Genomic DNA, 15,367 nt, shown 5'->3' on the forward strand with positions numbered 1-15,367 from the left:
AAGTCTTGGGTTTAGAAGACTTACGTGTTATGTTTTAAGACTAAACTTATTTTGACACAGCATATCTCAGGGAATCACTGGTAATGGATTAATTCTTACCACTGGGATAGAGCAAACTCATTTTTTAAGCAATTGCACACTTGCAACTTCCTACGATATTCGGGGAAGGTACTGATCACCCCAGATAATTGATATAATTTCACATAAGATTGTAGAAAGCCAAAAGTATGGCCTCCAATATACTACTTGTCTTTATCCATCAAGGATGGCTTCAAATCGGGGGGAAAAAAACAAACAAACAAAAACAGAAAAGGAATTTGAACAGGAGTATGAAACATGACACAGGGCAAATATCAAGAAAAAAAAACTTACTTTTGAGAATTTATGGCTGAATGCAACATTGAGTCAGAAAGAAGATTCGATGTTTGAACCCCTACACCTCCATTTACTCCCATAGGACTAGCACCTAGGACAAAACAAAAAACGAGATTGAATATTTTAAATACCAATACCAAAAAGAAAGAAAAGCTATAAAAGTACTAGAAGAACTTATCACAAGAAATTTGTATCCTTTCAAAGACCCAAAACCCAGAAGCCATAAGGACAAGATTTAGAAACGGGATGAGCAAAACCTAAAACCACAACCGTTTAAGTAACTATATATGCACATGTCCTTTCTTTCTTTCTTTTTTTTTTTTTTTAAACATTTATTTATTTTTGAGACAGAGAGAGACAGAGCATGAACGGGAGAGGGTCAGAGAGAGGGGGAGACACAGAATCCGAAACAGGCTCCAGGCTCTGAGTGGTCAGCACAGAACCCGACGCGGGGCTCGAACTCACAGACCGCGAGATCATGACCTGAGCCGAAGTCGGACGCTTAACCGACTGAGCCACCCAGGTGCCCCGCACATGTCCTTTCTTAAGCACAACTTACGCGAGGACATAGGGAACCTAAGTGCGATGATCCCTGGAGACTGGAATCAAAGACTGTGTTTTGGTAAAACATTTTGAATACTCCTTCAAACTGCCCTGAATAGTTCTATGTGCATACAGTACCTCTTCAATTAGCAATTTTAATGAATAGTCTATTTCTTTAAAAACAAAAAACAGCAATATTGACACTAACCTAGATTTTCATGCGGTTAAAAAACTCTTCTAAAATACACAATTCTATTAATATACCTCTCAAGGTATATTAGTTAAAAACAAGGAAACAAACAAAACTTCCCACTAAAATGCCAACAGTTGGCTAGATCTATAAACAACATTTAATGGAGAAAAATGCTGTTGCTTTCCTTCACCATGTTTCCTAAATAGTAAGGCACAAATTTGCTTCTGACAGCATCAGTCTGGCTCTGAAATGTAGTTACTGGAAATGGTCTTTTAAAACAGAATTGTATTGTTCCTAATTTTGTATTTGTCAATGTAAATACTCCATGTGTAAACACTCCTTTTTAGCGAAACTATATACCTATAACATTGATTCGCTTTACTGATGGCAACCATATGAAGAGGTAAAAGAAAAACAATTATAACGTACACCAATTTGCTTATCTCGTTGCCTTCTGATGGCACATGAAAACAGCAAAACATTCTCTCTGAAGTCTCCAGGTTCATCTAATACTTCACTGACTCTAAGAAATGGCTCAACCTGGGGCGCCTGGGTGGCGCAGTCGGTTAAGCGTCCGACTTCAGCCAGGTCACGATCTCCCACTCCGTGAGTTCGAGCCCCGCGTCAGGCTCTGGGCCGATGGCTCGGAGCCTGGAGCCTGTTTCCGATTCTGTGTCTCCCTCTCTCTCTGCCCCTCCCCCGTTCATGCTCTGTCTCTCTCTGTCCCAAAAATAAATAAAAAAAAAAAAAAAAAAAAAAAAAAAAACGTTGAAAAAGAAATGGCTCAACCATAACCTGAAAAGGAATACCCTTACACCGGCCTGTATTTAAGATCCTAAGAGGGAGCATTCCCTTGAGAATACAAAAATGACGGAAGTCAGAAATTATTGGCACTGCCGGAGAAGAAGTCAGAAAGAAAAAAAAAGGAATCATTAACACCTAAAACTCATCAAGAATACATTTTTGGGGGTGCCTGGATGGCTCAAGTCAGTTAAGTGTCCGACTCTTGATTTTGGCTCAGGTCATGATCTCATGGTTCGTGAGTTCAAATCCCGCGAGCCCGGGGGTCTGTGCTAAAGGCACAGAGACTGCTTGGGATTTTCTCCCTGCCCTCCCCTGCTACTCTTAAAATAAACAAACAAACTTAGGGGAAAAAACACGTGTTTTTTGTTTTCTAAGCCCTGGGAGGAATCTCATACTAATAAGACCTTTATAGAGTAGGTGAATTCAGTAGGTACTAGAAGATTAAGAACATGGTCAAATACAGTCAAGGAAGTCTTATAGTAAAAAATTCTAATTTAGGGCTCCAGAAAGGATTCTCTCTTCTTGCTACAGAATCTCTATAACCTGATATCTGTTAACAGATCCTGTAGTTCTGTCTACTTAATGCCCATCCAAACTAGAGAGGTCTCGAAGTAGAGGCCATGCCCCTTTCCTATGTGCACCCCCACCCCCAGCACATGGCATATCTGAATGAATGCTATTTCTCATTTATTCAAATATCCGCATCAATCAAAGTACCTCCAATCTATAACTGAGAACGTTCCAGCATTACAGCTAGGTCTGCCACAATGGGTGTTGTATCCATACTACCAAGTCGTTACTATGAATGGGTCTTGGTATGCTTATAAGCATTAGTATAAATGTTTGCTTAGGGTACTTCATCCTATTCAGTACTCCACACCTCAGGTAAAGATGGTATGATACAGACCCATAAACATAAATACTACTTTTTCTAAACATCCAACAACCTGGGAAAACAACTAGCACTCATATCTACCAAACAGGTGAGATATGAGACCTTCAGAAGAGAGTACATAACAAAACCCAGGAGTTCTTGACAGTAATAGGGCCAGAATTTCCACAACATAGTTGAAAGATAGCTAACCAATAATGTGAAGGTCAGTAATAAAACAAGAGAATAGGCCAGCTAAAGGCAAATAAAAAATCCTAAGACATTTTTATGCTGAAATTATTAAAGCCTGATCACATACACACAACCATACACGGCATATTCATTCCAAGAGTGTTTAATCTGGATTTAATTATAAGGATCGCTTCTCAGCCTTTTGGCTAAGATCAAGTGTGGATTTAATTATAAGGAAACAATCAGACTATTTCAAATTATAGGACAATCTACAGTGTTCATCGAAAGTCAGTGTGTGCTGAACAAAGAGAAGGAAGATGACTTCTAGATTAAGAGACAAAAAGCACGTAACAAACTGAATGGAAAAGCCCTGAATGACTGTGGGGGACAATTGGAGAAATTAAAATATAGACTGTACATTAGATGACATTATTAACAAATATTAAATTGTGTAGGCACAGTAACAGCACACTGTGGTTATGGAGAAGAATGTCCTTATTCTTAGGAAATACATGCTAAACTAGCAGTCAAGTGTCAGGATATCTCAAGTACACGAAGAAATAAAGCAAATGTGGCAAAAATGTTGAAAATAAATAAATCTAGGTAAAAGGTATGCATAATGAACCAAAATCAAGAGTTGGATTTCAACCAACTGAGCCACCCAGGCACGCCACAAAAAGTGTTATTATGTTCCAAATTTCCTGACGAAGTTTTCCCCTCAATTTCTAATTATATATCCAATCTGCCCTCTTGGTAGGATCCTCAACAATACTTTAGCATTAAAATAATATGGGTGAGGGCACCTGGGTGGCTCAGTTAAGCATCCAACTCTTGGTTTCGGCTCAGGTCAAGACCTCACTCACAGTTTCGTGGGTTCAAGCCCTGCAATGGGCTCTACACTGGCAGCATGGAGCCTGTTTGGGATTCTCTCTCTCTGCCCCTCCCCCACTCATGCTCTGTCTCTCTCAAAAATAAATAAATAGGGGTGCCTGGGTGGCTCTGTGAAGCGTCTGACTTCAGCTTAGGTCATAATCTCATGGTTCATGGGATGGAGCCTGATGCGGGGCTCCATGCTAATGGCATGGAGCATGGAACTTGCTTCAGATTCTGTGTCTCCCTCTCTCTCTCTCTCTCTCTCTCTGCCCCTCTCTTGCTTGTTGCTCTCTTTTGAAAATAAATAAATGAATTTAAAAAAAAGTATGTGTGTATATATAAGTGTGTGTGTGTGTGTGTGTGCGTGTGTGTGTGTGTATATATATATATAAACACACACACACACACACACGCACACACACAACACACACAGCACTAACCACTTGGGAGTCCAATCTTTGCAAAACATAAAAGATAAACATTTTACGTTGCTGAGTACATGGAAATATGCTCAAGTAAATTGCTTTTGTTTACAAATGTGATAAAAATCTTACACTGTTAGGGGACACAACATAGTCCCGTTTGTGGATATAGTCTACCACATCAGGTTGGAACCTAAAACATCCTAAAATAAACACCATTAGTGGAAGAAAACAGAAGTGAAAAAAGCTTGTTTTAGTATTTTAAAATCACGACACATCAAAAATTAAGAAAATACAGTTAACGCTAATTTGAGTATTGAACCATGTATTTCTTTGATAATATGGCACTAGGCTAAGACCAAGATGCAACTTGAGTTACGTTTCTGATCATCATCAAAATTTTTATATTCCTAGGTAAAATCCATTATAAAACTCTAATAATAACAGAAGCCTTAAAGGATCACTTTAAATACCCAATAAAACAATTTATAGTAATAACCTTTAGTGCAAACATCACTCACAAGTATAAAGTTTGGTTAAAACTAATTTCATACGATTTTGGTGTGAAGTGAAAAAGCAGTCCCACATTCATAATATGCAATAAAATACTTTTTTAAAACTCTCTTAAAGACTGCGGAGAAAATTACACGTCCTAATCATGGTGATTCCATTTTGATATTCAGTTCTTTTACTCTCTAAGTTTTAGGGAACTCAAAAATATGAAAACAGAGGGCGCACCCTTCAACATAAACACACAAGATAATTAAAAAAAAAAATTTAATGTTTATTTTTGAGAAAGAGAGAGAGAGAGAGAGAGAGAGCAAGGGAGGGGCAGAGAGAGAGAGGGGGAGACACAGAATCCGAAGCAGGCTCCAGGCTCTGAGCTGTCAGCACAGAGCCTGATGCGGGGTAGAACCCACAAACTGTGAGATTATGACCTGAGCTGAAGTCGGATGCTTAACCGACTGAGCCACTCAGGCACAGCCACAAGATTATTTTTAAAAGGGCTTTCATACATGGGGTGCCTGGGTGGCTTGGTAGGTTAAGCATCCAACTCTTGATTTCAGCTCAAGTCATGATCTCACGGTCTGTGAGTTCGTGCCCCATACCGGGCTCTGTGCTGACAGTGCAGAGGCGGCTTGGGATTCTCTAGTTTCCTATATCCCTCTGTCTCTCTGCCTCTACTCTACTGATGGGCGCTCGCTCGCTTGCTCTCTCAAAAATAAATAAAAAATAAATAAAAATAACATAAATAAAAGGGCTTTCATATGAAAGAAAAAACACTTCATATGTAAGTCTTTGCCTATCTGGGTTGGGCCTGATGAATAGAAAGCATGAGGCTATATATAACATGCCAGAAAGAGAGTGTATTCATATTAGTTTTTAATATGGGATTGAATACAACAAAAGAAATAAATGAGGTATCTAGAAGTTTTGGTTCACAATGATTATCACTAAAAAGGCACCACTGATTGAATTAACAAGAAATAAATGGAAACTTTAGATTAATTTTTAATCCTAAAATAAAGACACTAAAAAAGGAAAAAGATATCTCAAGAAACTAACTTTTAAACAATTTTGTGGCTATATACAAATGTACATACACAGATGATACAAAGGAGACAAAAAGAACAAAATTAGGAATTAAAACAGAAGTTTGAAAAATTAACAGGAAATAACCAGTTACAAAAATGAAAATCCAGGCCAGGCAGTAGAAAACCCAGGGGTAGAAAACTGCACTGGGTCAAGATCCTAAAACTCAAGGAAGAGTCTGGGTAACTTTTTGGGTAACATGGAAAGAGAGAAGAAAATAAGCAATCTTAAGTAAAAAAAGGTGAAGGGGCAGGGGAAGGAAGTCCTCAGATCTCTATTTTTGACCCCTTTTCATGTACTTGAATACATAAGAATTTGAAAACTAGCCTGAAGGGGTAGGATTAGCTCTTCATCCCAGTTTCTGGTCTAGTTTTTTATTTATTTTTTTTTTTTTAATTTTTTTTTTCAACGGTTTTTATTTATTTTTGGGACAGAGAGAGACAGAGCATGAACGGGGAAGGGGCAGAGAGAGAGGGAGACACACAGAATTGGAAACAGGCTCCAGGCTCCGAGCCATCAGCCCAGAGCCCGACGCGGGGCTCGAACTCACAGACCGCAAGATCGTGACCTGGCTGAAGTCGGACGCTTAACCGACTGCGCCACCCAGGCGCCCCACTGGTCTAGTTTTTTAATAATCTCCTCACTCAATGATTATTTAACAAGTTAGCACTGCTTGTCAAGAAACTGTAATACATTCAAGTTAAAACCAACAAAAATCAACAAGATTACATTTCTGTAAGAGTAGCACGCTCAATTTTGCTTTCTCATTTAGAATCAAACAATAATGGGCAGAAACTAAAGGCTATTGCAAATATTATCCAGAGGATGACAATGGACTTCACAGGAAAAAGTATGATGCATTACTCAGTACCAGACTGTTTTCTAGAAAGTTATGGAAGAAATCATCAACAAGGACAAGCAGCTGCCTCTGGTATATAGATTATGATGAGACCTTTACACTACAATCTTTAAAAAATTACTCCAAGAAATTAATCATGTAACAAAAAAATTAAGAGATGGGGAGACACACACATACACACACAGACCAAGATAAACCCCAAGAAGATAATTCTGCATATTACATGGCATGTATACACATAACCAACATCACATCCGTCACAAGGGAAGACACAAACTTACTCATGTTGCTCATGGGCCGCATGCCTTGGGGAGACTGGCCAGACTGCTGAGTCTGCTGGCTCTTTGCTTGCACCTGGGGTTGCGTCGGCATCTGATTTACTTGATAGGGCAGCCCAAGAGCTGCATAGGCCCTTTCTATAGAGCTGGGATCAATCTGACTGACAGTGCTTAGGCTGGGGGTAGACTGCTGACCCACCCCTAGAGAGCTAGTATTTCCAAGTCCAACTGGTGCTCCAGTCAGAATTGCTAGAGAAGACAAAAGAGATGGGATTACAACGTTAAAGACGTGAGAAAAATAGACTAACCTATCCGAATGAATTTAGAAGACACAAAATTGTTACTTGATAATGAAACATCTCATATGAAACATCTCATTATGAAACAACACGCATCTTGTTTCCTGTTATTTCCCTGAAATAAATGTCTAGATGCAGAACTGAATGGTCAAAGGGGATCACTCTCGCTGGCATGAAAGGCTTTTGATCCAGAGTACCCAAAAGCCTACCTACAGGCTGTATCAGTGTTCCCACCAACTATGTATGAATGACTCAGAACCATACAAATGCCAATACCAGGTAGCATTTCTGCTCAAGTGGTGAGAATGTCCTCCCTCTATTGAACTATTCCCTTATCCCAATTTTCTGCTGGGCTATTTATGATTTCTTAATTAATTTATGGCATTCAATTACTTCTTCACATGTTGCACGTTTCCAAATCTGTCACTCACCACAAATGCTTAATATTTTGTTTCTAGAGAGGTATGGTAGCTACACTTACATCTTTCTACTTTTGTCTTTGTCTCAGAAAAGCTCATCATCCTAGACTGCTAAAAATAATTTCAAACTTTTTCCCTTTCTCTTTAAATAACTTCAAAGTATCTAAATATTTAGACCACAGGTACAAAAGAGTAACTTGCCCAATGTCAAAGCAATGATCTTTTAAGTTTTCATGAATGTAAAAATGGAGCATTAATTCACCCTTTTTATACAGAATAATGATTTAAAAAGTTTCTGGATCTTACTTTAGGTAATAAGCAGTTCAAGCCTAACCTCATTAATATGAAGTTAATGGGAGTGGAAACAACCTAGTATGACAGCACAGGGCAGTCACAGAACTTCAAATAATCAAGAAGCACTTAGTCTAAATCCCACCAAACTGCACCGAGAATAAACAAAATAATAAATAAATAAAAGCTTTAAAAGACTTAATCACTTACACTGTTGATTTCTCTTATCTCCAGCATTTTTAAGGGGGAGACACACAGGACAATCATGCCTCGTACAATTCTTCCAGTGTGAAATGATTTGTCGAGAAGATGCACAGTGTGCCACTAAAAAGAAAAAAAATAATTGTTCGCAAATGTAGCTTATACTTTTTTATATCAGTATCCACTAACCTGTTGATCACTTAACAAGCGCTACAAATGTTAACTCATTTCATCTTCCTAACATCCCTGTAGGGTAGCTATTGGCACTCACATTTTATAGTTAAGAAAACAGGCAAGACCTGGTTAACTAATTTGCATTAAGTCAGAGTACTCAAAATGGGATTCAAACTTAAGCAATCTGCCTCCAAAGCTCATATTTTTCACCAAGACATGCAATGTACTTTACTCTATAAAAACAGATTTCTAATGACACCATACACACATAAATTGTATTAAGGTGGGTAACATTGTTTTAGCGTTTGCCTATATGATAGCAAATCCTCAATAGTATTTAAACTATGCTATGCGGGGGCAAATCAAAGTCAGTAAGGGTCATCACAAGAGGAAAATCCTTAAAATTTTCTACCATAGCCCTACATAATCACAAAATGATACTGAATTTTATCACCTCCTAACATGGACATTATCGGTAAAGAAGTCTCAAAACAGAGTAGAACACACTTTTTTTCTTCTCTCAGACCATAAATATTCATTGCTAAGCACAGAAACCCTCTGAGCCCACTCACCTTGGCAGGACTTGCCTGACTGGCAGTGTGTCATGTGGTTCAGGACGTTCTTCATCGTGCGACAGTGGGGAAGGTTGCACTGCCTTACTTCCCCATTAGCCTGCTCGCGGCGCTGGCACTTGTGGGCGTGCAACAGGAGCACGAGCTGCTGCTGGATGAGCTTGCGCTTCTCTGGATCAGCCGTGTGCGCTCCAGAACCCATCCCTTGGGCTACCGGAGTCACGAGGCCTGGCTGCTGGACCTGTGGGGCCTGCTGTTGACCCTAAGAGAGAAAACAACAAAGGTACATGTAACATTAGGTGTCATAGGGTGCTTTTTAGTAAATACAGACCTGGACATTTTCAATTAAAACCTTTAAGGACATCCACCACGTGCCACAGGGGATTCCAAGGTAGATAAACATCAGTCCCACCATCAAGAAGTTCAATAACAAAGTTACATCACCAAGTAATATAATCAAAGTATATGTAACATACAGAGAGCAAACCAAAGAGGACACCATAAACTCAGGTGGGAGAGGGAAAGGCAAGGAATCCGTAGTGAAGAGCAAGTCCAAGTCAGGTTCTGAAGCACAGTAACAAAAACCTCCTGGGAGACTGAGCAGGGGCCTTTTAGGTGGGTGAAAAGTTAGTTTCTGTAATTATGGAAGAAAGCGCTTTCTCTTCCCTGATAAAGTAAACATTTCTGGGGTCACAGATGCCATGTTTTATTCTTTTTTAAAAGATCTGCAGTACTTAAAGTATCTGAAATATAGGCAAAAAAATAAAAAACAAAAAATCGGAAAGAGAAATGGAATTTCTATAGGACAATTTTTCCCAAAGGTAAACAGGAACTACTTAACAAATTTACAAGTAGAAATAGTTTTACTTTTAGAAAAATAACAATGTTAGAAGCTTTGGAGATTTATTCAAAACAAAAATCACTGGTTTTTTTTTTTTTTTTAAACATTTTTATTTCTTATTTTTGAGAGACAGAGACAGACAGAGCATGAGTGGGGGAGGGGCAGTGAGAGAGGGAGACACAGAATCTGAAGCCAGGCTCCAGGCTCTGAGCTGTTAGCACAGAGCCCAACGCGGGGCTCGAACTCAGGAAGCTCGAGATCATGACCTGAGCTGAAGTCAGACGCTTAACCCACTGAGCTACCCAGGCGCCCCTGGGGGCTTGAACTCAGGAACCTCGAGATCATGCCCTGAGCTGAAGTCAGATGAACCGACTGACCAACCCAGGCGCCCCCCCACAAAATCACTGTTTAAAACAGTGTTTAACTTTGAGAGGGAAATTACTTTTGTGTGCTGATATCAGATACACATGTGTAGATATGGTCACTGAGAGTTGGAATCCTTTGCTTGAGAGTACTTTCCAAGAGAGGTTCTACTTTCATATTCTATAGAAATACTCACAAGAAGAAGATGTGTAATATGGCAGGCTACAAAATTTTCACTGTAGCAGCCCCACTTGCTCCCATGTGGCCCAACACCCTTACTGAACAATACTACAAGAAATAAAAACCCATGGGAAATGGAAGGTATCAAGCATCCTTGATCACAGAGTCCATCCTCACATCCTAGTGTGTACAGCAGAAAGCATTACAGTTTAACAGTTCTTTTGTCAAAACGCCAGTTTAAAGACAAATTTGTAGACAGATTACTACCCACCATGTTGGGCATTCCTCCACCAGGAACTGCCTTTTTGTCCATTGCAAATGGAGGTAAGCTATTTGGTAGTACAGACTTTGTCTGAATCTGGAGACCAAGGCCACTGGCTCCAATCTGCTGTCCAGAATTCTGAGTGTATGGTGAACCGTAAGGATTAGGGTTGTTCATCATTCCCATCTAAGAATTAAAAAAAAAAAAAAAAAGATGAGAAATTAAATCTTATTCCTTACATTAACGGAACATTACTATTCTCTTTCCTTTTTTTTTTTTTTTAAAACGTTTATTTATTTTTGAGAGACAGAGAGGGAGACACAGAATCAGAAGCAGGTTCCAGGCTCTGAGCTGTCAGCCCAGAGCACAACGCAGGGCTCGAACCCACGAACTATGAGATCGTGACCTGAGCCTCAGTCAGATGCTTAACTGACTGAGCCACCGAGGTGCCCCTCTTTCCTTTTCCACTTCCTAATTTATAAAAACAATTTTAAAGGAACTCCTCTACAATTATAAATAGGACTAGAAGTATGTTCATGAAAATACTTTCAAAATTGAGGAGCCTCAGCTCAGGTAGAGGAAATTTACAGCTATTTTCTGTAAATACTTGATATAAATGTGTTTTAGAAATTTTTATAAGCATTTTCATTAATCTGCATCTGCTAAGGTTTGCCATTCATCTTCACTTTTAATGCATTAAATATATTTTTATTTAATGTACAATATATGACTTAATAAATTCAACTCAATAAATGACCTAATCCCTAAATTTGTTAGAGAGTTTGATATGTGAAAAGCATCTGAATGCTTGTTCCAGCATTTTGTTTACATAAAAGGTAGCAAACTGATAGTTCAGGGGATAATTTTCATTTAGGAACACAGCGGCAGAGTGATTTTGAAACTTTCTGAATCTGAATCCTTTAGACAACATGTAAACTTCAGAGTCCATATCATTCCTTGCTGTCTTAAACCTAGCAGCTTTGAGGCGCCTGGGTGGCTCAGTGGGTTATGTGTCTGACTCTTAATTTTGGTGTAGGTCACGATCCCAGGATAGTGGGATCAAGCCCTGCACTGGACTCCATGCTGAGCGTGGAGCCTGCTTAAGATTCTCTCTCACCCTCACCCTCTGCTGCTCTCCCCAGCTCGCATGCTCTCCCTCAAAAAGAATAAAAAAATAAATTTAAAAAACCTAGCTGCTTTATTCATTAAATTACCTGCTTGGATCTTGAAGTAATTTAAATTTCTTTGTTAACCCCTATATACTTAAGAAAGGAGGTTTTTGTCTGTATTTATGAAAGTCAACCTGGAGTGCTGGACAGTTATTAAAGAACAGAGTATTAATTATTCAGAAGCCAAATGTTTTACAGATAGCAATGATAAAACTTACAATCCTTCCATATAAGAAACCACTGTAAGTCAAACACCACCTACTAAAACATATAGCAAAGCTCTCAGAAAACTAGGGAAACTACCGCTACTGCCCAATTAAAAGGAGTCATACTAGATTTTCATCCCTCTCAGCTAGATCCAATTCTATCAGAGGAGCCTTCAAATTCTATCTCTAAACACACACACACACACACACACACACACACACACCCTACAACTGCTCCCAGTCCACGGTCACTGTCTTAATTCAAGCCCCTCAATCACGGCTTGTGTAGACTGTGTCCAACAGGTTTCCTCGCCTTCTGTCTATTCTATTTTCTACCCAGAGCCTTCATGATCTCCATGAGGCCTATCTATCCATGGTGTCCTACTATATCCTGTACCAACTAACTTGCAAATCTGAGGAGCAGCTTGCTTCTTGAATCTCTAGCATTTGCTTTAAAGATTTTCCTTTTCCCTATAACTAGACAGTGGCACACCCTCCCTTCCTGTTTGACTCCTGAACGATAACCTGTAAAAGAAATAAAATACTAAGTTCACAAAGAGGCAGTCCAATTTTTCTTTTTGTTGCCTTACAAAAAGATACATTTCAAAAGCTACCATCTCTATGAAACATCTGTCTATAGTCCTAGAGAGCTAAAGAACTCTTTTTCTACCCTGACATAAATGTTTGTGCCTTTCTTTATAATACAACACAGATGATAAAATAAAATGCCTGCCTCTCCTATCCCCCAAGACTCTGCACAGTAGGGGAAAGAACTTAGTTCATTTCTCTTTGTAACCCCATTGTCCTAAATCTGATCAACAAAAGGAGTCCCTTGACTCAGGGAAACAGAAATATAAAAGTCATAAAATAAACACATAAGCCCCTGTAAATAAAACTGTTCTTTCGACCATATGCAGTACCTATTCTCTGGCAAATTTACACGAATATGACATCTTTATCAGTTCCAAGGTTTGCCTACAGTGAAGAGGCAAAATAAAGAAAAATTCGAGAACATTTACAGTTTCCAGATGAGATCAGAGACTGGGATGGAGTTCAGTAACTCAGGAATTGAGCCTGAAAGAAGTGGCAAGGTTTGGAGCAGCCTGAATGGGAAGCATCCAGAGTAAAAAACTTACTGCTTGAGTCTTCAATAACTGGAATTTCTTAAGTGAATCTGGCCAATAAGACTGTAGGGACGATCAAATACAGAAACAGGTTTAAACCCAAGTTCAGGTTAATTTTGGTAGTTGCATGTGTGGCTGCAGGTGTGGGGGCTACAGATGCTTTTCCAGTACTAACATTCATACTACTATAGTTCCAATAATACACGAGCCTGTATCTGGGAGAGTTACAGTTCACTTAACTGTGTTTCCTATTAGCGTGGAAATTCATGAGAGACACAAAACGAAAGCCATTCTAACACAGAATCTGCAAGACAGACCATAAAAGACCAACAGACAATAAATTAAGCTTTTAGAGTCCATTATTTACATAAATAAATAAAATACTGGGATCTGCAGGCTGTTTTGAGGTCTCTTAATAAGTATGTCTCTAATCAAATAGATCAGAGGAGAACGTGGTCCTTCATGTTTGTTCACACAGACACTGCCTTACCTGCTCACACCAACTGAGTTTCAACCAGTTCCTGACATTGCTTACTTTCTCAATCATGATGCCTTAGCTAGGAACTCCGAAGTGGACTATGGCCTCAAAGAGAGAGACTGCACTGACCACTGGTCAGCTGGCAGCAATTCATTCCTGACACTTCTCGACACCCTGCCCAACAAAGGCTCTCAGTCTTTTTTGGTTTTGCCATCTTCATCAGAGTTCTGCCAGTGTTAGATAAAATACAACCAATCTCCCTATCCTTACCCTTTCACTCTCCCCAACCTCCAGTACTCCCCCACCAAATATAACAGGAAGGGAATACACTGCACTTAATTTCTGCTACACTGTAGTTCGTTACTTGATCATGTTCCCCTTCTCTATACCTAATGTGATCCAGGTGTCCAACTACTCACCACCTACCTGCATCACAAGGATACAGATAACTAAACTCAAAATGCAGAGGACCAGGAGACCAGGAAGCTAGCTGTAACAGCTCTGGGCAACTAGAACAAAAAGCACCTCAGGGGATTAGCTTTTCTTTCTTTAAAAAAAAAAAAAAAAAAATCTCACTCTCCAGGTCGTTTCTAAATTTTCAGCATATTAAAAGCAGAAACTTACAGAGCACAGGAATACAAAAAGATACCTGAGAGCGGCAATCACTGGCAAATAAATAGGAAAAATAAAAAGTGGTACCTCATATAAAGAATATAACTATTTCGGAATATTTAATATAGGGGGAAAAAACTCCTTTAGTGAGACTTGCAGGCACTACAGTAACACAAACCAATAAATACCATACAGGTGACTCCAAAATTCATCAAATAATAAAAACAAAATTGAACTACATTCAGACATTTCCTACTATCTACTGGAGTTGATAAATGCCCATGTTATGTACCTGTATACAAGTTATATGCCAGACATCAAGTTAATCACTGAGGGTACAATGATAAACAAGGAGGACTAGGGATCTCTCAGAACCTACACCAAATCCTAAACATTATTTTTCTTTATTTCTTCCCATTACTCTTATATTAATACCTTAGTTTAACTGATACTGCATACCTAAAACTGTATCCATCTAGATTGTAAATTTGGGTTTCTAAAATCCATCAGACGACAGTATTTAAGACAATCTTTCTCTCAACATGGATTCTTTCTCCTTGCCTTACGCTTAATACACGCTGCCCAGCTGGTCCTTCCTACCTGCTTCATTCCTTGCCAATCCAAGTTCAATCACTGCTCTTACTTTAAAACTTCATAGGTTAAATACTCTTTAATATCATATGCCAAAAACCATCATAACCTGATCTGAATTTTAAAAGAAGAGCTCCAAAAATGACATTACTGCTCCTACCTCCTCAAAAATTTTTTTAAAATTTAAGTTTTTTATTTATTTAAGTCATCTCTATACCCAATGTGGGGCTTGAACTCATGACCCCAAGATCAAGTTGCGTGCTCTTCTGAGCCAGCCAGGCACACCACCCCCCACCCCAAATTTTTTTTCAAGAGAAAAGAAAGAAAAGGGGAGTTATTCCCAAGGCTAATACTCATTTAAAAAAAAATTTTTTTTCAATGTTTTTATTTATTTTTGAGACACAGAGAGACAGAGCGTGAGCAGGGGAGGGGCAGAGAGGTAGGGAGACAGAATCTGAAGCAGGCTCCAGGCTCTGAGCTGTCAGCACAGAGCCTGATGCGGGGCTTAAACTCATGGACTTCAAGATCATGGCCTGAGCTGAAGTCGGACGCTCAACAGACTGAGCCACTTAGGCGCCCCAA

General features: G+C 39.1%; 1 protein-coding gene across 1 annotated transcript in view; it reads right to left on the reverse strand.

Annotated features, from left to right (window-relative positions):
- The window catches only part of EP300 (E1A binding protein p300), an 85,267-nt gene that overhangs the window by 43,593 nt on the left and 26,307 nt on the right, over positions 1–15,367 (reverse strand). Inside the window, exons 3-7 of the mRNA XM_058741206.1 lie at positions 10,615–10,791; positions 8,960–9,221; positions 8,223–8,336; positions 7,007–7,252; positions 373–466 (exon numbers count right to left, since the gene is read on the reverse strand). Of these exons, the coding sequence (XP_058597189.1) occupies positions 373–466; positions 7,007–7,252; positions 8,223–8,336; positions 8,960–9,221; positions 10,615–10,791 (893 nt within the window). The remainder of the gene's footprint in view (positions 1–372; positions 467–7,006; positions 7,253–8,222; positions 8,337–8,959; positions 9,222–10,614; positions 10,792–15,367) is intronic.

The sequence above is a fragment of the Neofelis nebulosa genome, chromosome 8 (assembly GCF_028018385.1).
Source record: "Neofelis nebulosa isolate mNeoNeb1 chromosome 8, mNeoNeb1.pri, whole genome shotgun sequence".
Classification (NCBI taxonomy): domain Eukaryota; kingdom Metazoa; phylum Chordata; class Mammalia; order Carnivora; family Felidae; genus Neofelis; species Neofelis nebulosa.